The sequence below is a fragment of the Falco cherrug genome, chromosome 4 (genome assembly GCF_023634085.1).
Source record: "Falco cherrug isolate bFalChe1 chromosome 4, bFalChe1.pri, whole genome shotgun sequence".
NCBI classification, from domain to species: domain Eukaryota; kingdom Metazoa; phylum Chordata; class Aves; order Falconiformes; family Falconidae; genus Falco; species Falco cherrug.
In genome coordinates, this window is record NC_073700.1 from 46792993 (window position 1) to 46814816 (window position 21824).

The 21824-nt window shown below is 60.0% G+C and overlaps 1 protein-coding gene across 2 annotated transcripts; it reads right to left on the reverse strand.

Moving 5' to 3' along the window:
• Positions 1-309: 309 nt before the first annotated feature.
• Positions 310-20857, reverse strand: ARHGAP45 (Rho GTPase activating protein 45). 2 transcript variants are annotated; one of them, XM_055708090.1, is made up of 23 exons: positions 20625-20857; positions 18127-18457; positions 16349-16492; positions 15192-15276; positions 14713-14785; positions 14147-14225; positions 13623-13760; positions 13322-13386; positions 12691-12801; positions 12008-12088; positions 11622-11801; positions 11267-11404; positions 10820-11010; positions 10340-10500; positions 9843-9920; positions 9330-9431; positions 8598-8761; positions 7893-8081; positions 7379-7516; positions 4973-5211; positions 4429-4690; positions 3886-3988; positions 310-3033 (listed from the first exon to the last, which is right to left on the reverse strand). In XM_055708090.1, exons 1-23 carry the CDS (start codon positions 20712-20714, stop codon positions 2672-2674), a joined length of 3504 nt encoding a protein of 1167 aa, XP_055564065.1. In that variant the 5' UTR covers positions 20715-20857; the 3' UTR covers positions 310-2671. The 2 variants fall into 2 exon arrangements, with proteins under 2 accessions (XP_055564065.1, XP_014142708.2); XM_014287233.3 differs by lacking the exon at positions 20625-20857 and adding an exon at positions 19829-20126.
• Positions 20858-21824: the final 967 nt, after the last annotated feature.

Genomic DNA, 21824 nt, shown 5'->3' on the forward strand with positions numbered 1-21824 from the left:
CTGTCATATGCAGTTTCAATGCTGCAGTTCAGACTTCCCTTGTTGTTTACCTTATCTGTTCTTGTTTTGAACAGGTGTTCAATGTTCTTACCTTAGCTTAACCTTGTTTTGAGACCTTGGTGCTCAGATATTGCCGTGGAAAGTTGCATATCACCCCCCAGTCATTTTCATTTTAATCTGTTCCAGGTCTCTGAGGGTGTTTAAACTTCAGTTTACTTGCTAGAAATACGTGGGAGTATTTCCTTACAGTGCTTAGCCTCCTGCGGCCATGGGTGTGTGAGTCTGGAAGGATCTGATCTCTGGGACAAATGGGTTTGAACACACTGATTTTATTTATTTTTTTCGGAAGCATGTCAATCTGAACGCAGCAAAACATGTCACGCAGCTTCATACAGCAGTACAGGCATGTCATAACAAACACGCTTGACTTTTCCCATGCTGAATTTATATACCAAGAGAAGGGTGGCTGTTACCATGTGAAGCTCAAGCATCGCTTTTGTCCCTTCCCTCACTCGCATTCAACCACCATCCATCCTCGCAAACACACACGGTACCGCCTGTAGCAGTGCTGGTAGCAAGAGGGGGCAGCCGACCTCCTTACTCTTGCTACCATGGAAATGACCTGCTGGAAAAATGTCTAGCAGATATCTCCAGCTCTTCTTTGGCTCAGTTATAAACCATTCAGCTGTAAATTAACTTTGGCTTTGTGTACCTTTGACCTACTATGCTGAGCTGTGTTTCCGATTAGTCTTTGAGAGCTCTGGCAACTGTAATGGTAGAACCATGGAATCATTCAGGTTGGAAAAGACCTTCAAGTTCACCAAGTCCAGCCCTTAACCCAGGCTCTCCCCTCTGCTGGAGACCGACCTTCTACGGGGCCAAACGTCTGGCTGGTCACCCAGGAGTGAGGTGCACAGTGCCCCCAGCACTGCTCTTCAGCCAGAACATCGCTGCTGCTTCGCTCACTGGGCTTCCTCGGCCCGAGGTCCGGCTCTGCCTTCCCCCTCGCTGTCTCTTCACACCCGGAGCAGGGAGGTCTGGGCGCGTGAGCAGAGCGAGGGACGGTCTGGAGCCCAGCATCTCATGATGATCTTCATCACGAAGGGTTTGGCTAATTATTAGAAAACAGCTTTGGATTTGTGCAATTTCTTAGGAGATGTGGGCTGGGAGTTGCTGGTGTGCCAGGTGCCCTTGGGTGTCTGTCCCGAGCTCTTGGTCTTCCCTCGCCACGTGCCCTCCGGGGCTGAGGCTCTAATGGCAGAGGCAGGAGCGCAGCCCAGGTACAAAACAAACAGGGTAATAGAAGGAAACAGCTTTCAGCTCTTTGTAAGCTAGAATATCTACTTGTTTCTCTATGCTTCAGTGCAGAAAAGTCTCATAACTTTAAAGAGAAAAAAAAAAACTTTGGCTGGTCTTGTTTAACCCTTTTAAGTTCCTTTGCCAGCAGAGGTAGTGGATTCATGTTGAAAGGTCATCAATTTACAAGAAAACCCACCAAAACCAAACCAAAAACAACTAAAAAAAGAAGCCTCTTACACTGGCAGGGGCTGTGACTCGATTCAGGCCATGGTGGTCCTGAGCAGGAGGCATCGCCCCTGGATGACCTGCTCTCTGCCCAGCTCCATCTCAAGACCCACTGGAAGAGTAGACATGTAGTCCTGGACTGGCAGCTTAGATTTTTTTTTTTTTTTAAGGTCAAACATCTGTCAAAAAAACCCAAACCCTGAGAGATCAGGCAATGCTCCGGACCCTGCAGCCAGGAAATCCCGTCCCCTGAGCTTGCTCACAGCCTGTGGGTTGCCTTTTGTGCAGCTCCTGCCGAGTAGAAAAATGACCATAAATATGAGCAGCAACGCAAACCTCGTCAGCCGAGCCGGCAAAGGCACGTGGCCACTTGAGTCCTGTGTTGGCTGGAGGTGCTGAGGCAGTAGGTTCATTGCTGGCCTTTGGCTGCCTGGTACAGACAGTTAGAAGTGATGGGTGTACCTTGCAGGGGCTGGCAGATGGTGCAGCCACAGCCCTGGAGCCAAGGCTGGCTCTGTGAGAGATGGTGCGGTGGCTTTTACTGGGCTGCACCGAACCTGGTGCCCCTCCGGCTGTGTCCCCTGCCCGGGGTGCTGCCCCCCAGGTGGCAGAGCCAGGTGTCCCTGTGTCCGTGTGGTGCCCGTGCCTGGCCATGTCCCCTGCCCCCTGCCAGCCACGGGGCAACTCTCCCTGCGTCACCTCCCGGCTGCAGCCAGCGAGGATGATCCGATCCTTTGACTCATCTTGTCTCCATTTCTGCAGTAGAGGCGCGGGATTAAGGAGCGCAGCAAGAATTAAGCCCATGACCTGGCACGGGCACAGCAAAGCCCTGGGTTCCTGCCCAGCCCCAAACAAGTAGGATCTGCCCTGCTCCAGGAGGTGGGTTCCGTCGGCAGTCGCAGCAGACCGACCCGATTCTCCCCGTCGGGAGCTGGAGGGCTCAGGGGTTTCATGTGAAAGCTCCAGCCACGAACCAGCCAGGACCTGCCTGCAGCTGACACACCAAAGCCCCCTGAGCTGCCTGTGGCTCCGCACCCTCCCTCCCCACCCCTCAGCACTGCAGCGTCCCACATCGCTACGCCTGGGGAGTTCCTGGGCTTTGTCCCTTTGTCCCATCCCAGGGTCCACGGGATTTCTATTCTGTGGCTCAGATAAACCAGGGCTGCTGCTGGTGGCCACTGTGGCACCTGGCTGCATTGTTGGACTGGTTTGTGTTGTAGTCCGTGTCAGCAGCGGCGAGGCGGCTCTCGGGGTATTCCTCTGCATCGCTTTGCTCTTCTCCCGGGGGGCTGCAGCAGCGGGGAGCAGTGCCCTCCGCATCCGACTGGCCCATGCTGCAGCTCCGGCTCCGCTGTCCCTCGCTCCCTTCATCACAGAACTGAGCTTCGTCTGTGCTGGTCTCGCTGCCCTGCTTCGTTAGCTGGGTTCGGGGGGTCCCGTCCGCAGCGGCCAGCAGCTCCCCACTGTCCTCCAGCTCGGAGTCAGAGTCAACAGAGCGGTCACCAGACTCTGTGGGACAGAGATCACCACCACGGCATCAGCAGGAGCTTTGCTCAGCAAACTTGGGGTCTTCAGGACAGGGGAAGGGCTTTGTGTCCACCAGGGACATGCAAATGCGGGGTCTTCAGGACAGGGGAAGGGCTTTGCGCCCACCAGGGACATGCAAATGCGGGGTCTTCAGGACAGGGGAAGGGCTTTGCGCCCACCAGGGACATGCAAATTTGGGGTCTTCAGGACAGGGGAAGGGCTTTGCGCCCACCAGGGACATGCAAATTTGGGGTCTTCAGGACAGGGGAAGGGCTTTGCGCCCACCAGGGACATGCAAATTTGGGGTCTTCAGGACAGGGGAAGGGCTTTGCGCCCACCAGGGACATGCAAATTTGGGGTCTTCAGGACAGGGGAAGGGCTTTGCGCCCACCAGGGACATGCAAATTTGGGGTCTTCAGGACAGGGGAAGGGCTTTGCGCCCACCAGGGACATGCAAATTTGGGGTCTTCAGGACAGGGGAAGGGCTTTGCGCCCACCAGGGACATGCAAATTTGGGGTCTTCAGGACAGGGGAAGGGCTTTGCGCCCACCAGGGACATGCAAATTTGGGGTCTTCAGGACAGGGGAAGGGCTTTGTGTCCACCAGGGACATGCAAATTTGGGGTCTTCAGGACAGGGGAAGGGCTTTGTGTCCACCAGGGACATGTAAATGTGGGGTCTTCAGGACAGGGGAAGGGCTTTGTGCCCACCAGGGACATGTAAATGTGGGGTCTTCAGGACAGGGGAAGGGCTTTGTGCCCACCAGGGACGTGTCTTGCACCTCCCGAGGGATCGGTGCCCACTTTGGAGGAGATGCTGGGTGCCTTTCACTTACCTGTGAATGAGTCAGCGCCGTACCGCAAATTCCCCTTCTCCAAAGGCAGCTCTAGATAGGGGAGGCTGCCGGGCAGAGTGGTGGGCTGGGAGCCTGCCTTGCCCTGGAAGGAAGGGGTACAGCGGTGAGGGCATGGAGGGGAAGAAAACGTTCTCATTCACCGAGATGTGCTTCCAGAAAACGTTCACTGGCAAAATGCCATTTTTTTATCCCTGTGTAAAAGCGCATAGGCTCCATTCTCCCACACACACCCCGCCTGTCTCACCTACTGAGACAGGACTTTTGGGGCAGCAAATTGCTTGCAGGTGGAGTGGGATGCCCGCGGGGATGTGACGAAGCAAGGCAAGTTTTGTAAGAGAAAGGCAACGGTGTTGGCTGGACCCTGGCACGTCAGGGATGGGGAACATCACCGGTGCCAGCCACAGGGCAGAGCATGAGGCTGGGACCCTGCTCAGGAGAGGGGTGTGGGGGGCGGGGGGTGTTAGGGCTGCGGGCCAGCTCCACATCCCCTAAAGGTGCTCCCTTTTCCCCAGGGACTCCTACCAGGTCGGAGCAGCTGGCTGCCTCCTCCTTGGTATCTGGGACGTATTTGCTGGGGTCGGCCAGCACCGTGGGCTCCTTGTTCTCAAAGATGGTCGAATAGAAGATGATGAGCGCCTCAATGATGCGAGCTTGGTGGGGATAATCCACCAGTGAGGACAAGGAAATAGTGGCATCCGTGGGCCTCGGGCGCATCAGTGTTGGCCCAAAGACGATGCCCAGGTTGCTCGAGGTCATCTTGTTGTCCTGTTCCACTTCCACAATCCTGAGGAGGAGGAGGAGGAACTTGTGAGAGCAAGCAGGGAGAAGGGATGGGTGGACGGGCAGGGCTCACCCTGGTGCATCCAGGCTGGAGGAGATGCTGGGCTGGCAGCACAGAGTCCTCTCTTGTGGCACACGCGAGCTCTGTGAGTGGCACAGAAGTAGCTGCAGCCACGGATCTACCTCCCTGCTCCCAGGACAGCTGGGCTGTCCCCACGGCAGCACTCTTGGGAAGAAAGGGAAGGTGCCCCAGCACCCACATGGGCTCTGGACCTGCCCTCCTCACCTCCTCAAGTGCTGCAGGAGGTACTGCAGCGTGGCCATGTTCTCCCAGGGAAGCTCCTTCACCAGCTCCTTCAGCTTCAGCACCAGGTTCACCACCACCTTGTCGGTGTCTGCTCCTTTGTCCACCAGCTCGGGACCCCCTTTCCCGCTCTTGCCCTTGGCCTCGCCGCCCTGTAAGCTCTCCTTGGCCAGGCCCATCAGCTCGTTGTACATACGGAAGGGCATGATGGGCTCCGGCAGCTGCAAGCGAGAACAGGGAGATGGGTGCTGGAGAGCCGTGCCAGGAGGGTCACCCCACCGCCAGACCTAGACCCTGAATGATGAATGATGTACCACTTATCTATAGGATAATGTAATTATGTTTATCTAAAAATTGGGAAACGTCCAAGGGCCCTTATTGCTAACATGCAGGACTAATTGCTAAGTCCTTGGATTTGTCACCTTTAAAAAGGCTATCTGGTCCTAAGTTCCTGTTGTTTATACAACGTGGCAAAGACAAGGAATTAAATCATGGTCACTAGTTTAGTGAGATATGTAAATGAGTTCCTGGAATTGTAATGAATATGTAAACGATTTCCTGGAAAAATTAATGAATATGTATGAGTTGCTTGTATAAAGAGGGGACTGAAAAGTCCCCTCGGGGTGCATGACTTTGGTGGCGCGATCCCCCATGCACCCAGTGCTGCCGAATAAAGATAACCTCCGCTCACTCGAATATTGCTAATTGATTCTTTAACTCAACCTGCCCAGCGCTGCTGAGCTGAGAAAACCAGCAAGGAAACATCCCCAACACTTGCAAATGCTGCTACCCAGGAGGTAATGTTTATTTATCCATCTCCTGAAGAGCATCAATCCAGCCTTGTTTGCCCTCCTCAATTAGTACCTGGGAGGTCCAAGCAAAAAGCAGCGTTTGCTCCACCCGTGGGTGCTCTCTGCTGGGTCAAGGTTAAGGGATTCTTTTTTTCCCCCCTAGAAAAGCCCTGGCCCGGGGTGGGCACGGCAGCAGCGGGAGGAGGACAGGGATGGATTGTGGGCTGGGGGAGGTAGGATGTCACCGGCACAGCCTGCAGCAAAGGTGGGGCTGGCTTAGGCGGAAACTCCTGCTTTGAGGTTTGTATAAAGCAGCCAGAGCAGCACTTTAACTAATTGGTGGTTTTGCAGGGCTGGGGATGTTTTCAGAATGGCTTAAACATGGATTTGGGGACCAGCTGCCTCGAACAGCGGAGCAGTTCCCTCCACTCCAGCAGTTTACAGAGGGACTTTAAACCCATTTCTCTGCAGTGAGAGGTTGGATCGTGGCTCAGGACTGATTTCTTCCTCTCTTTCCCACTCAGCTTTTCTTCTCTGGAAAAACTACGGGGGCAATTCATAGCCCTTCTCAAGTGCAGGGGACCCAGGGACAAGCCTCCTTGCTGGAGCTGGGCCTGATTCCCGAGTTAACACGCAGGAGCCCTTCTGTGGAGCTACACTGGCCCTCAGAGAGAAGCAGCACTAAAGAGTTAAGTGGTAAGGCTGCAGGGTGCAGGAGAAGCTGCTTGTCTCCTTCTGCCTTGTGGTGGCTGTTGGAGGATGTGGGTGACACTGTTTGCACTGCCAGTTTGGGTACCAGCGCCGGGAGCAGAGGGTGCCTGGGGCAGAGCTGCTGCGGGTGGCAGGGCACGGCACGGGGCTGAACCCACCACAGGGTGACCCTGAGCCCACTGCAGGGTGACCTGAGGGGCACAGCATGAGGCTGAGCTCACCGCAGGGTGACCCTGAGCCCACTGCAGCATGATCTGAGGGGCACGGCATGGGGCTGAGCCCACCGCAGATTGACCCTGAGCCCACCACAGCATGACCCCAGGGGCATGGCATGGGGCTGAGCCCCCCGCAGGGTGACCCTGAGCCCACCACAGGGTGACCCCAGGAGCATGGCACAGGGCTGAGCCCCCCGCAGGGTGACCCCAGGGGCACAGCCCTGCTCGGGGTGACGTGAGCTCAGCCCTGGCTCTGTTGTGCAGAGAGACCTTTGCTGGGTCCCTTCCCTTGTTATGTCCCTGGTTCCCCAGTTGGGACGTGGTGTTTTGTGGGTGGCCATGGCCATGCCGCTGCCACCGTGGCGGGGGAGCCGGGCGAAGTGCCGGTGGGAGAGTTGTATGAAGGTCACCCAGAGCAGAAACCCGGCAGCTCGGAGGCAGCGCAGCATGCCTGCTCGTCCCCACTCGTGCATATGCTCCCATCTCCACCGCTGACCCCCGCCCAGCCGGGAGGGACCCCTCTCACCACCCACAGCCACACGGTTATGAAGCCCAGTTTGTGCAGATTTCCTCCTGCCAGAGACGGCTCAGGAAAGGCAAGTTTGGGGTTTTTGGGATGCTAGATCCTCTGGCCACCTCCCCGCCGGCAGGAGGTATCAGCAGCACCGTACCTGTCTCAGGTAGAGCTTCAAGACGTTGCTGATATCATGAGGGGAGGCCTGGGACAGCTCCACCAGCTCTTTCCCATTCTCAAATGCCTGGCAAAGCTTCTCCACACGGGTCTTGACACCATTAACTCGGTAGATGCCCTGTAAAAGCAAGAAAAGCAGAGTTGAAATGAGGAGGAATGTTTGTCTTTGTGTTTGCAGGAGATAGTGAGCTTCTAGCTCCCGTCCTCTCCTTTTGGGGTTGGAAGTGCCCCTCAGGCATCGTTTTGGAACATTCCCTTCCAGCTCATGCATCACTGTCATTCCTCCTTCATTGGGAAGAAAAAGGAGAGAGTTTCCAAGGTCAGAGTTTGAGATATCGGGGGCAATTTTATCCACTGGGACTTTCCAGGGCTTCCTGCCCTCCCAGTCATCTGGCAAACGGGTCCATCAGTGATCATGGCAAGGCAGGAGATGGACCCAGGAGAAGGGAGCTGAGCCAGCCCAGCTGAAGAAGAGGGAAGAGAGAGTGCGTCACCTTGGTTTTCAGTGCCCGCTTCTCAATCTCGGAAATGCACTTCTTGATGATGAAGGGGATGCCATCGGCACTACTCTGAGAAGCCTTTGTGAAGTCTTGCCCAAAAAGCTGCAGCTTCCCTTGGAGTTTCTTGTGGCCGCACTGGATGGCCAAGGTTTCCAGGCACTTCTTGTGGCAGGCCAGGTAGCACTGGAAAACACAGGGGGATGCGTGGGGATGAGAGACAGCACCGTGGGGCAGGGGGAAGGGCAGCTGCTAGGAGCCACCAGGCATCACTTGGAGATGGAGGAGCTCCTTGAGCTTGGTGGCAGCCAGGAAAAATGCCCTGGAGACACTGCAGGACCAATGCAAAGCGCGTGGACCCCTCCCCAGGGAGGAACGTCTTCCTACACACAGGTTAGAGCTGGGCTAAGGTAGTCCTGCCCCAAACTCCTTGCTGGCACCTCTGCTTCCACAGCCAGCTGGCAACTCCTGGCTGTGGTTGCATCCATGGTTCTGACAACGCGTGTGTCAGAGCTCCTGGCTGAATTTCTACAGTGAATCCTTGATGCCGGAGTGCAAAGCTGCGCTGCAGCACGCTGCTCTCATCCGGGACACAGCGAATCACGGCACCGTGCACAGGCAGCGGTGAGCTCACCCCCTCCATGGGACATATCGTCCATCTGCTCCATGCACCAAGCTCTCTTCCCCCTCTCCTAGCTTTACCTCCTCGCATTCTGCTCCCTGGAAATAAACGTAGCTGTTGCACTCCCGACACTTGGAAGGGGTACGGAGCTTCCTCAGCCGATGAGTCTGGGCAGCCTTGGACAAGCCAATGTTTCGGAAGGGCCCTGTTGGAGCCGTCATCTCTGGGGTGATGCCATTGATGCCTGTGAGCAGAACAAAAATAAATGCATCTGCGTCCTGGCTCCTGAGGAGGCAAGGTTAAGCAAAGCTTGAGCAGAAGGGTCGCTGTCACAGAGGAGACCACCAGCTGGATGCACCAGTTCTTCCACCTGAATATCAGGAAGAACTTCTTTCCTTTGAGGGTGCCAGGCTGCCCAGAGAGGCTGCGGTGTCTCCTCTGGAGATGTTCAAACCCTGCCTGGCTGTTCAGCCTGCTCTGGGAGAGCTGCTGGAGGGGGGGCTGGACCGGGTGGTCTCCAGAGGTCCCTTCACACCCCAACTGGTCTGTCATCCTGTGGTTTAGTGGTGCCACAGCTAACTGGTACGCCGAGGCATACAGCCCTAGCTCATCTGCTCCCACTGGCTTGAGCAGAGCTCATCCCCTGGCAAAGGCGACGCTGTGGGCTCCTCCAGGGGTCACTGCCAGGCATCCTCCCGGCAGTTGTCCACTTCACCTCCAGAGCTACTGAATTTGGGGAAAGCCAACCCGCAGTGAGCTTTGGGTGTTGTGTGGGCGCACGGCATGTTGTCATCTGCCACGTGGTCACCTACTCTGCTCAAAGGGGGTGGTGTTCTCGTCCTTCTCCCCCAGCTCTTCGCTGGAGGACATGGTGCCGTTGGACGACAGCCGCTGGAGTTTATGGCTGAATTCACCTGCCAGAAGAAAACCCACAAGCCAGTGAGGCTACTGCCAGCGTTGCTTCTCTTCTGAGCACGCTCTGATGCATGCGGCCGAATCCCCCAGCAAGCAGCCGTGTGCCTGGCACTGCCGGCGGAGCTGCCTCTGGAGAAAACGGGAAACGGGGAGCTGCCCTGCAAGGGAGCGGGCTGCAGCCAGCATAGTGCAAAGGTCCAGTGGTTCCTCCTCCTGTCCTGCCCTGTCTTGTCCCATCATCCCATCCCGTCCCGTCCCATCCCGTCCCGCTGAAGATGGGGATTGGAGCAGTTATTTACACCATGATGTTATTACGCGGCAGATAACTGCCTAACTCTGATGCTCCAGGTTTCGGCTGAGCATCCGAGAAGGGGAAGGACTGCCCACCCTGGGCTGTTTTCGGTAACTACCTGTGTTGGAATCCAGGCTGCTGTCAGCTTCAGTGATGGAGGTTGGCCAGGATTTATGGACCTGGTGTCCCCTACCACCTGCAGAGGAAAACACACAGCCTATTTGAGATTGTTTTCTGTGTTCAGGAGAGAAACACGGCAGAACAGCCTGGACTCCGGGAGACACTGAAATTACTGAAGGAAGCTGCTCGGTTTCTTGTTGACAGGCTGCTGGAGGGGCTGGGGCGGTTGTGATACCTTCAGTAACACACCCAGGAAGAGAAAGAAAGATGGGAAGGTGGAGAATGGTCTGTTTGGTAGCACTGGGCAGCAAATAAACCCCATAGAACTGATATTGCATCTTTCAGGAAATTCAGCCTGCAAGGCTTCCAAGCCTGTCCTCCTGCTGCAAGGAGAAGCCCCCCTCAGTACCCATGGAGGTCGGGGTCTGATCCTGACCGTGGGGAGGATGCAGCCTGCTGCAAGCGGTGCTGTGGGGGTGGGTGCTCCAGGCTCACCTCTCCGCTCAGCCGCCGGGGCCCCACTTTGCTGCTCCTTGGCTCCTGCACCTCCTTCCGAGGGGGTCCCGTCCTTGGGCAGCCCGGCCCCGTCAGAGCCGGTGTTTGTTGAGAAATCATTGGCATTGAAGCTGCCTTTCCGCGCCCGAGTGAAGGGGGACCTGGTGGGCGACGAGGAGGAGAAAAGGTCATGTCTGAGTGGGTGGGAGGGATGGACACCTGAAAACCTTATTCATGGCTGCTGTCCTGCCGTCGGTTTTACTGTCCTCGCTTAAATACTAGCTACCCTGTCTCATCCATCGGAGGATGTGAAGGGAATTCCCAGCTGGTCCAGCCCCAGTATTCCCAGCAGGAGCCGCCCACAGGCATGCTGAAAGCATGCTGGTTGTGCAGCAGAGGTAGTGCCAGCCCAGGGGAAGGCTGCCAGTGACAGAGAGGATGAATGTAAACCGGGAATGATTTCCCCTTCTCCTTTCCTACCAGGTGTTGTGTGACACGTAGGGCTCGAAGTCGTACTGGGTGTCAGGTTCGTCTCCTCGCTGCAGCTGCTTGACGTGAGAGGCGTATTGCTGCCCGGGGTCGTAGAGCTTGCTGCTCTCACACAGTGTCTGGAAGTTGACGGGCAGCGGAGCTGTCTGCATGTGCATGATCTGATAGAAGGAGATTGTAGCCTAAAAAGAATGTAGAAGGAAATCAGACGTGAGCTTTGTGAGCTGAGGTGCAAGGAAGAGAGAGACAAAGAGCTCCAGGTTAGATGAGAAGTCAGGAGCACAGAGCGGTGCTTGGTCTGCAGCCTTCAGCATTGGCTTTGCAGAGCCCAAGGGAGTGAGGAGAGCTCTGCACCACCTGGATATCACCTGAACCCCTCCTGGGCAGGATACGGCCATCCCCGTACCTGGGGGGCCATCCCAAGCAAGCCCCACTCACCATCTTGATGACCTGGTCACTCTGTTTGATCACTTCGTGGATCTGCCGCAGGGAGTTCACCTTGGTATCCTCCAACTCCTGCTTCTGGGTATTCGCGTCCGCAATGCAGGTCCGATACGTGGCCATTGCCTCTTCTGCCTGAGAGGTGGGAGAGGAAGGGATGGAAGCGGTTCATGGGTAAGGAGGACAAGGGGAACTGCTCTTTGCGCTTGGACCCCATGCCTCTAGGCATTTCCGTGCTGTGTCCGAGGATCTGCGGGGAGCTCAGGGCTGCTCCTGTGCTAGGACAGCGAGGAGGGAGAAGGTTCTTGCCAGGCAGATGCTCAGCCCCAGCCCAGAGCCGTCATGTTCCTACCTTGTTCTTGGCTTCCTCTTCTAGCCGCCTCTTCTTGTCTAGGGTTTTGGTGGTGATGCTGCTGGTGGTGTTCTGCTGCTCTTCTTCCGCTTTCACTGCCATGTACTTGGCCTTGTCGTGCTCCTCGCTGCGCTGCATGTAGATCTGCTTGGCCTTGCGCAGGTTCACCTCTGCCTCTTGCTGCCAGCGAAGACAGTGACCCAAGGTGAGGACGGAGCTCTGCCAGGGGATGGTTACCTCCTGCAAGCTCCCAGGGCCCCCACGCTTCTCCAGCACCCCCCAGCACACCAGAAGCACCCAAGGACAAAGCATCTACCACCACCGGGGAGGGGCAAGGGGTCCAGCACCCTCAAAGGATCCACCATGCCAGGGGGGCTGTTACTCACCAGTTTCCTCTGTGCCCGGTGCCACTGCTCCTTGATCTCCTTCCTCCGTTTCTCATGTTCAAGGCGTCTTACCGTTAGCGGCTGAATCGGGAGGGAGAAACAACCCCCATGGTGGTCTGAGCTAAATGCTCATCGCTCTTCCCTTTGCAAAAGGCTTTGCAAGGAGAAGTTCCCTGTGGCCGTTGTTACCATTCCCCAGCACATCTGGGCTCGGTTAATGGGAGGGCTCGTGCCATGGACACAAATCTGCAGCCTGGGCTGTGCTGCCAGACGCAGTTTCCCTCCAGCCCGAGCTAAGCAAGATCCACCCTCTGGCAGGACACCAGATCCCTGGGAGATGGTGCAGCTTGGTGGTGGTGGAGGTGGGGAAGTGGCAATGCAGAGAGGCCTCAGATGAGGTGGGGATCAGTAAGGGGGTGCTCTTCGATTTTCCAGACTGGGGGGGCTTCTCCTAGACCCTGTATCTAACCCCTCAAAGGACCCAGCAGCTGGCTGAGAGCTTGGGCTCCTTGATCCGCCGAGGCCGGAGCAAAGCCAGGGAATGCCGAGCCCAAGCTGCGGCTGAGCCGAACAGCAGCAGGATTCCAAATTCTGGAAGAGCTGCCTGTGGCAGAAGGACTAAGGAGACCACCAGCCACCCTCGCTGCCCAGCCACCGGGGAGAGACGGCCTTTGTGCTCTCACCTGGAGGAATGTTTGGTGCTGCAGGGTGATGGCAGCCTGCAGAACCGACGTCCCGTGCTCCATATCCTGCTCCAGGGCCAGCAGGTAGATGGACAGGAAAGGCATGTTGGTCTGAGGAACAAGAAAATGCAGCATCCTGAGCCTCAGCACCGCAGCGTGAACCAAAGGAGACGCATCCTGCAGCACGGCGTTCAGGGAAGAAGAGCCAGAGGCTCGGCTTGGCTTCCTGCTGCTGGTGCAAGCCCTGTCCTGGGCAAGACAGCGCAGTCACGGGCTGCCCAGGGGCTGCTTGGAGGAGGCTGGAAGGGCTCTGTGGTGTCTCCTGCCCAGTACCTGGGCTGGAGAGCCGGGGGTTGGGGCACATCTGGCGTGGGAGCCTGCCCGGGCTCTCCCTGCTGGAATACCTGGCAGGTCCAGGGCAGAAGCATTGGCCACTGATGGAGGAGCTTTTGCAGGGTCTCGGCATTATCCCTTGCTCTGGTTTGGACCCATGAATTTGGCCAAGCAGAGAGCTTTGGAGAGCTGCACGCTTGTTCTCCTGGGCCGTGCAAAGCGAGCTCTCCAGGGCTGCTTGCTCCTGACACAGCCCACCAGCCTGGATGCTGGTGGCTTTAGGGACATGTGGACTTACCTCCTGACTGATGGTTTGCTTGCAGCTGTTTGCCATCTTCTGAAGCCCTTTGGCAAACTCCATCTCTGGAAGAAAAACGTGGGAAGGGAAAAAGACGTATGAGACGCCGGGATTTCCCTGCTGATTGGGTTCCTTTTGAAAAATAAATCAGGAACTTCAGTCCTGAAGATCACCACTGCCCTTGCAGGGTCTGACTGCCTCCATCTCTCTTATCATAGGGGACTTCGATGTGGTCTGACGCTGCCGTGAGGGTTTCAGCCCCACTCTGGAGAGGACCCACCCACCGTGCTCCCCGTCTCACCCAGCGTGGTCCTTTTCTCCAGGTATCCAATGAGGTCCTTCATGTACTTGGAGATGTTTTTGGCATACTGGAGGGCAGCATCTACCCCTCCCTCACAGCGCTGCAGCATCACATCCACCTCCTCGGCCGGAGGACGGCCTGTGATGGGATGCAGGGGAAGATGGGGAGAGAAAGAGGAGAGAGATGCTGAATGTGCTCCTGCTGTTGTGCTCACTGACCTGCTCCCTCCATGTGCCTTTTTGTTCCCAGGAGCACTGGGACAGCTGGGAAAACCCCAGGACAGCCCGGCTCACCCCTGCAAGCTCCCCGAGCTTTCAGTGCCAACTTCCCCGTATCTGTGCCAGCACCGCGCTGTGCTGGTGTCCCCGCTGCCAGCAGCAGCTCTGCTGCCTTTTCTCAGCCAAGAAGCCATGTGCAGCTCAGGACCATGGCAGCGGTGGGGAAGATGCTGGTTCCTGTCAGCCCATCTGCTCAGGCAGGTACCCTACCACCCCAAACCCTGCACCCAGAGTCTGTGGGCTTACCTGTGTCATAGCTTTCCATGCCCGAAGGCATGGCATCCCCTCCAGGCCCGGGGATGCCCCCATAGAGGCTCTCCATACTCTGTGGGAATTGGGAAAGAAAAGGGACCGATCAGACAAAAGGGGAGTAGTCGGAGGGGCTGGTGGATGGAGGGGAGACAGAAACCCGGAGCTGCTGGAGCCTTTCTGCTGTTGCTGGAAGTCTGCTGTGCCTGTGGCCGGGAGCTAAGGGGAATGTCGCTGGAGAAATAATTTGCTCTGTGCACACACCAGACCAGGGCAGATTGAAGGAGAGCGACCAGAGCCCTCTTTAACGCCTCTTGACAGAGCTGCTCCATCCCTTCCCGATCCACCTTGCCCTTTGGATCAAGCTGCCAGGTGGCTTTTCCCCTCCTTGGGATGGTGGTGAGGGCAGGAGCAAGCAGGCAAAGCCTACACCCAGCTCCACCAGGCTTGGAGGTGAGCTGGGGATCCCACGTCTGGGGCTGGGGGCTCAGCCCCTTCCTGGGCCGGGCCTGAGCGCCCCGACACATCCCGAGACCCCCATGATGGGAGCGGGCATCACTCACCTGGTTCTGGTCACTGGGTGGGATGGAGAGGATGGTGCTGCTGTCCACCTCCCCCATGAGGAACTCCGACACGCTGTGACAAGAGGAACACGGCTGGGCTCAGCAGAGGGAGGATGGGCAGTGACAAGCAGGGCTGTCACCTGGCAGAACCCGACCCGCATCCAAGGGACCGGGTGAGGCTGGGGTATCAGAGCTGCAGTTCTGCTCTCAGCGGGGATCAGCTCAGCTCCCCATGCCCTTGGCAGCCCAGGTGGAGGAGCAGAGCCCAGCACCGTAGAGGGCGATGAGCCTGTGGGCTCAAGCAGGCTTTGGGGGTCCCTCCAGGAGGAGTGAACCTGCCCTCCCCGTGGGGTCTCTCTGGTCCTCAAACCACTCCCCCAAACCAATGGTCACTGGGGCTGTGTGTGTGGGGAGGGGATGGGGCGAGGGGTGGAGGTGATGGGATCCATCTAGGTGACAGCTGGCCAAGAGTCCCTTACGTGCTGCTGAAGGACACCGCGATGGTCTCCACGGCCTTCTCAAACTCCCGCTTGTCTGTCTCATTGTTGGATTCGTAGTGGAAACCTGGAAACGAGGAGATGCAGAAGCCCTGTCACTGCGAGCGCATCCCTGTCTCAGGCAGCAGCAGGACCTGCCAGCTCAGCCCTGCTGGGGGGCTGGGGCTGGGCCAAGCCTGAGGGAGCAGTGGGGAGGAGACGATCATCCCTATGGATGATGGACTTTCTCCAGTGCAGCGCAGTGCCGCTGACCCCGCGTTGCTCCCAGGACTGACTCCCTGCCAGCATCCCTTGGCTCACGGTTCTGTTTACTCCCGTTACCCAGGGCTGCTGGAAAAGCGCTGCTGTCTGTGGACCTGTCCCACTGCCTGCTGGCACCCCCAGAGCCCCCTGCTTCGAGGTGGGATGGCTTCCTCCAGGAAGGCTCTCGCCCATGGCTGAAAGAGGAACCATCAGCGGCAGTGGGAGCTGTGGCAGACGGCACTTGGCAGACACCCAAGCCAAGGGACACTCGTGATGCCTTTGCCGGCAGACAAGGCTTCTGGGCAGACCCTGGTGCCTTTCAGGTCAGCTTCTGCGGGGTGCTGAGCCCCCCCACCCCGACAAGGTGGGCGCTCCCACCCCTTTGCCCGGGCATGTGGACAGCCTGAACTGACTCCATCCCAGGCCCACGTGGGGCCAGCCCCACACCAGCCCTCCTGCCACCCACCCCGAGGTTTCCTGTCCCCGCGCGGTTGCTGGTTGCTGTTCGGTGTCCAGGAAGCAGCGCAGTGACGCAGAATGTTGTGCTCTGCCTGCGGTTAGCGCGGCTGTCCCCCTCCCTGCTGCTGCTGCTGCTGTGGGCAGGAGGCAGTGCCCTGGCAAGGATCTGGGTGCCACAGACCCCGCTCTTATAAACACGAGGTGCTGCCAGGAGCAGGATCTGATTATTTAAGTGTTTTTCCTGCAGCTGTGCTTGGAAACCCGCAGGCAGGGATCTGGGCTCTGTCATTTCTGATACTACATCATCCTTAAAATTAAAACACAGCAAGCAGGATGCTTTCGCCCTCCCTGCCTCTCCCCCTGGGCTCCCCGGGCCCTGCACACCCTGGCACGGGGCAGGAGGGGAGGGGGCAGAGCTCCCAGCCCCATGGTCTCACCCTTGACTTTGGAGATGAGGGTCCCAGCGGCTGTCAGGGTCTCTAGGGTGTTGAGCAGCGGGTACTTGTTGATGACCTGGCGCAGGATGCGCAGGGTTTCACCCAGGCACTCGTGGGCCAGTGGCCGCTGGGGCTCCTTGGGGTCTGCAAGAGAAGGGGGGGGGGGATGGGGGATGAAACCGTGCCCTGTGTTCCCGTCCCCAAAGCCTCCCATCCATCCCCTGCCAGCTACATCCCAGCCAGGGTCCCACCAGGCTCCCAGACAATGCAGCCCATCCCCTTGGCTTTGGGGCTTCCCAGGACTGGCATGGCCACCTCCCACTTGTCCGGTATGTCCCCAGCCAGTGTGTCCCCTGCCCGGCGCAGCGGCAGGCCTGGGGCAGCCTGACCTTTTAGGCATTTTGTCCTTAGTAGTAATTTTTTCCCTTGAAAGCAGTTTGGGAATTTCCTCCTCACTTCCTTCCCTTCCCTCCCGCCGGACGGGCGCTCCCAGCCACTGGAGGGATGTAGCAGGTCTGTCCTGCGCTGTGCCCCATCCAGCCGGGCTCGCCGAGTCCCACAAGGTCCTTCCCAGGGAACTGTCCCCTCCGTGGGCTTGCAGCTGCCAGCCCAGGGGTCCGACCCGACTCCCCGCCAGCATGGTGCTGGGGCTGGGTGCTGACAGCCTTGTTAGGAGATGAGCACCCTCCTGTAGGGAAGCACTGGGGTGGGAGACTGGCACCCACCGCCTGGATAGGCAAACCTTGCTCCCTGTCCCAGCCCCCTGCTCAGGGTTGGGAAGGGGTTTCCTCTGTTTCCCATTTCCAGGCCCCTTCCAGAGTAGAAAGTGGGGACACCAGTGGGGCTGGGAATGAGGATGGATGGGTGCAGGGGAGACTTAGCCCCCAAAACCATGGTTGCATCCTGCAGGTCAGCCCCAACCTCTCCCTGTCTCTTTGCCAGCTTGGGGATGGCACCGTTCCGGCTGTCCCACATGGGGTCCAGCAATCACCGCAGACCCCGAGTGGGGACAGCAGCGGGACGGTTCCCGTCCAGCTCAGGGCTGTTTCCTCCCTGCCCTGTAATGCCCAAACCTTTGCAGGGACTTTGGGGGGCATCACCCTGCCAGCTGCCATCCCAAGGTCCCCCCAGCAGCACAGACCCCAGCCGCACCGTGGATCCGGCCGCTGGGACCGTGGGCAGCGGTGCCCCAGGCTGGGTGCTGCCATTTTCCATGGTGAGTGGGGATGCGTCAACATGTTTGCAAAGCCAGTGCCGAAAACACAGTGTCATGTGACCCCCCCCCAGCCCCACCTCGCCACAAGGACCACGAGATCGTCACCATCCCCTTTCCCTCCTGGGTGGGTGGCCATGAACACCCACCCATGGCCGTGCAGCCCACTCGGCCCCATGCTGGCGCATTGACCCCATCCCACCGGCTGCCCTGGTGAGGCTGGCCCGGTGGGGTTGGGGGGCCATGCCCGCACCCCCTGGGGCTCCGGGGGCTCTGGCAGGCAGCTGGCACCACTGTGCTGTAAACAGGAAAACGGGCGGATGAAAATAGCTTGCAGGCAGGAAGCCACATTATCCTGGCTCTGAGCTCCCGGCAGCCACCCACCACCTTCTTACCCGCGGCTCCCGCAGCTCAGCACGACCCCTTGGGGGTCCCAGTCCCCTCCCACCCAAGCAGAGACCCCCCACCCAAGCAGAGACCCCCCACCCGTGGGTCCGGACTGTCCCCGGGGAGGCAGGCGGTTTGGTGCTGCCTTGGCAGGAGCTGGGAGCATCCCTGCACTCACCGTCCCGCAGCACCACATCCCGCAGTTTCTCCAGGGCATCGGCAAAGCGGGCCACATCCGTCAGCAGCTGGGAGATGTCCTCTGTGTCGATGAAGGGGCCCTCCGTGCCGTCCATGGGGCTGTAGGATGTGGGGGTCTTGTGGCCCTTGGCCATGGGCCTGGGGCCCGCCGTGGTGAGGGGGAAGCCGGCAGCGCTGGCATGGCGGCTGAGGCTGGTGGGGCGCTTGAGGGTACCGGCGGTGCTGGGGCTGGTGCTGAGCTTGGAGCTGGCAGGGGGCAGCTCCCCAGGGCCGGTGCCGGGTGCCTCCAGGCAATCCTTGCGGGAGAGGTCCTGGGGAGCAGGGATGAGCGTGAGGTCCCAGCACGCACAGCCAGTGCTGCGGGGCACGGCTGGGACCCCAGCTTGGGCAGGGAGAGGACAGCACCCCGGGACCCCCCACTCCACCAGCCTGGAGGGATGGGCTGGTGTCTGAGGGGCTGGTGCCAGGTCCTGCAGCTGTGCTGTGCCTCAGTTTCCCCAGTTAGATACCCTAGCAGAGACTGAGAGCCATCCTGCCCTGCTGCGGCACGGGGACGAGGCACAGCCCTCTCCAGTGTTTCCAGCCCTTTGGGGATTTGGGGTGGGGGCTGGCGGGCACAGCCTCAGGACCCCACAGGGTGAAGGCAGTGGCTCTACCTTCAAGGGAACAAGGGTGGGACAGCAGCTGGCAGGGTTTGGGCACTCGCCTGGCCGCATCCACCATCCCCACCATCCCCACCATCCCCTCCACCACATCGAAGGCAGCCCTGGCATTGCCCAGCGCTCCCGGCTCCCAGTGGATTAACCACCCCCAGCCCAGGGGTTTTGCAAGGAGCATCAGCTCCAAAACCAGACCACAGGAGCACCCCACAGCCCCCACTGACCACCCCCACCCCCCAGCCCCTGTGGCTCTAGATTTGTCCTGGGGGTCACACAATGACCATCTGGGTGACACTGCCTTGTCCCCACCAGCACACACCATGCCAAAGCTCCCCATCTCCAGGGGTCCTGGGGACCCTGGCACAGTAGGATCTGGCCCCGCACACCCCTTCCTCTTTCTGCCTGTCCCATCCCCAGGTCGGGCACAGCCCCTGCTCGGCCAGGGATGGGGCAGGAATGGGGTCACCTCCCAGGGTCCCCTCCCAGGCCACTCTCTGGAGATGTTTACAGCTGGAGGGAGCCCCCAGTTTCTAGGGGTAACATTGCCTGGAGGGAGGGGCTGGTACCGGCACTAATGGCGCTTTCCAGGGCCGTGTATCTAGTGGGGGCCATGCATCTAGCAAGTGTCTTTGTGGCACGGGGAGGGGGCCCCATCCTCACCCCTCCAGCAGCTCCCATCAGCAACCCCCAGGCACCCAGATATGACACGAGTGTGCTGGGTCTCAGCATCCCCAGCCGGGTGCTGCTGGAAGTCACCGTTGGTACTGGTGGGGCAGACACCGAGCTGGCTGAGAGCACGAGGCTGCCATGGGGGAGAGCGAACTGGGGCAACTCAGCACCGCTCTGCCCCCGGGGCTGGCCAGATCACTGTGGGGCAGCAAGGGGGCTGCCCAAGGCCCCCGCCCCAAAATGGCTGGGGCCAACCCAGCCCTTAAAAGCCTGTCTTTGTCCCACCCCGGGGTGCAGTGGCCCTGGAGACCCCAGTGCCCCCCATCCAGCACCCATGGGTGCACCCGGCCGTACCGTCAGCCACACGGCGGGCGCGTGGGGCAGCGAGTCCAGGGAGCGTTTGGGCGAGTTGGCTTTACCCGTCCTGCGGCGCCCCGCCAGATAGGGGCTGTAGCTCTTCCTCCCAGCCGCCCGGCCGAGCATCCCTCCGTCTGCCACCCATAGGCCCTCCCCCAGGGGGTCGGGGAGAAGGGTGGGGAAGGGGATGGGTGCCCCCAGCTAAGGAGCGGCGGGTGGGCTCTCAGGCCCCGTCGCCCCTGCCCCGCCGGCCATGGCTCTCCCCATGCTCTGTGGGCTGGGGCGCGGGCGCAGCGCAGGCGCAGGACGGGCAGCGCTGGGGTGCGCAGGGGGGCCCCGGCTGCCGGCCACCCCCACAGTGAGGCGGGGGTGCCCACAAGTACACAGAGAAATGGCAGAGCCCTGGTACCAGGGCTGCCCCATCACAGGCATCCCCCCGCTCCTGCCCCTCTCCCCGGGGAGGTTTGGGGGTTTCTCTGCCCTCCCCAAACACTCGGCCGCAGCCACCCACGACCAGGCTTCCCTACTCTTTGCCACAGCCCCCTTTTTGCCCCCAGCCCTCCTTGCCCTCCCGCCTCCCCAGGCAGCTGCCCCCTCCCCTTCACCTGGGGAAAAATCCTCCCCCCCAGGCCCAGCGAGCAGGGTGCTTCCTCAGCTCCCTCCTCCTCCTCGCAGACCCCCTGGCTGTACCCAGATCCCCCTTCCCACCCCACAACTCTCCCCAGCAGCTCCATGGGTGCTGCGCCCCCCACCCCACTTGGGGGGGGGGGGGGGGGGGATGGTGGGCACTCACCGGCAGCGTCTGTGGGACGGGGCTTCCTGCTCGGCTCTTTTTGGAGATGGAGGGGGTTTTCATCAACTCCCGCTTCTTCCGGGAGAACATGGTTCTGGGGGGCGGCCGAGCCCCTGGCCTCGGTGGCCCCTCGCTTGGCGTGGCCGGTGTCTGGCTTCCAGCACACGAGTCACCGCGTCGGCCACATTCGCCGGGGCCAACTGTCAGGAGGGCGCGTGTGACGCCGCCTTATTTCCTCATCGGCTTCGCTGCCGAACCTGAAACAGGAAAAAGCCAAATATTCACCCAAGCCGGGGGGAAGGGGGACCCCGGCTGCCCCCCCGGGGCTCGGGCCTGTTCCCAGCCTTGCAGAGAAGATGCTGGAGCTCTTGGGGGCTGTTTGCAAGGGTGGGGGTTCAGTGCTGCACCCCTGGGCTGCATGGGGGGGGTAGGGGGTGGTCAGAGAGCCCTGCTCTGTGGGAGCAGGGCTGACACCTGCGGGACCCCAGGCCTCTGTGGGGTTCACTCCTGTTTGGGGGTGTCCAACAGTCCAGGGAGGACGAGCCCCCTCCCACAGGGCACTGCCAGAGGGGGGTGTGAGGGGGGGGTGGGCTGCAGGGCCCTGGGCCCCCACCCGCGGGGTGCTCCCAGCTCTGTCTCCCGTGGGCTCCGTGGCACTGCCAGGATGGGCCGGCCCTAGCTGCCCCCCTGGGGTCCTTGCGCTGCCCCTGGCCCCCCACCCGTGACACCCACCCGTGGGGTAACGCAGCCCCTCCACCGCCCAGAGCACCTGGATAAACCCCGGGAGCGGCTCGGCCGCGGGGGTGCCATTCCCGCAGCGTGCGGACCCCCTGCCGCTGCCCCCCGGGCTGCCCGGGACCCCACGGCGGGGCCGCGTCTAGCGGGCCACCTGCCGGCAGCGGGGCTGGGGGTGGCCGGCCCGGGCCCGGCTGCGGAGGGTTCCGGGGGTCGGGGCGAGGGGAGCGGGGGGGGGTGTACTGGGTTGGGGGGGGGAGGTGTGCGCCTCCGTGTGCCCCGCCTGTGCGCGTGGCCGCGGGTGCGCGTGGCCGGCGGCGCCCGTGGGTGGGAGTGCGGGCCGGGGTGCGCGCATCTGTGTATGCGTGTGTATGGGGTGATGCTCGCCCGTGTGCCTGCCTATGGCGGTGGGGGGGGGGTGTAGGGGTGGGGGGGGTGTAGGGGTGGGGGGGGGGAGGGTGTAAG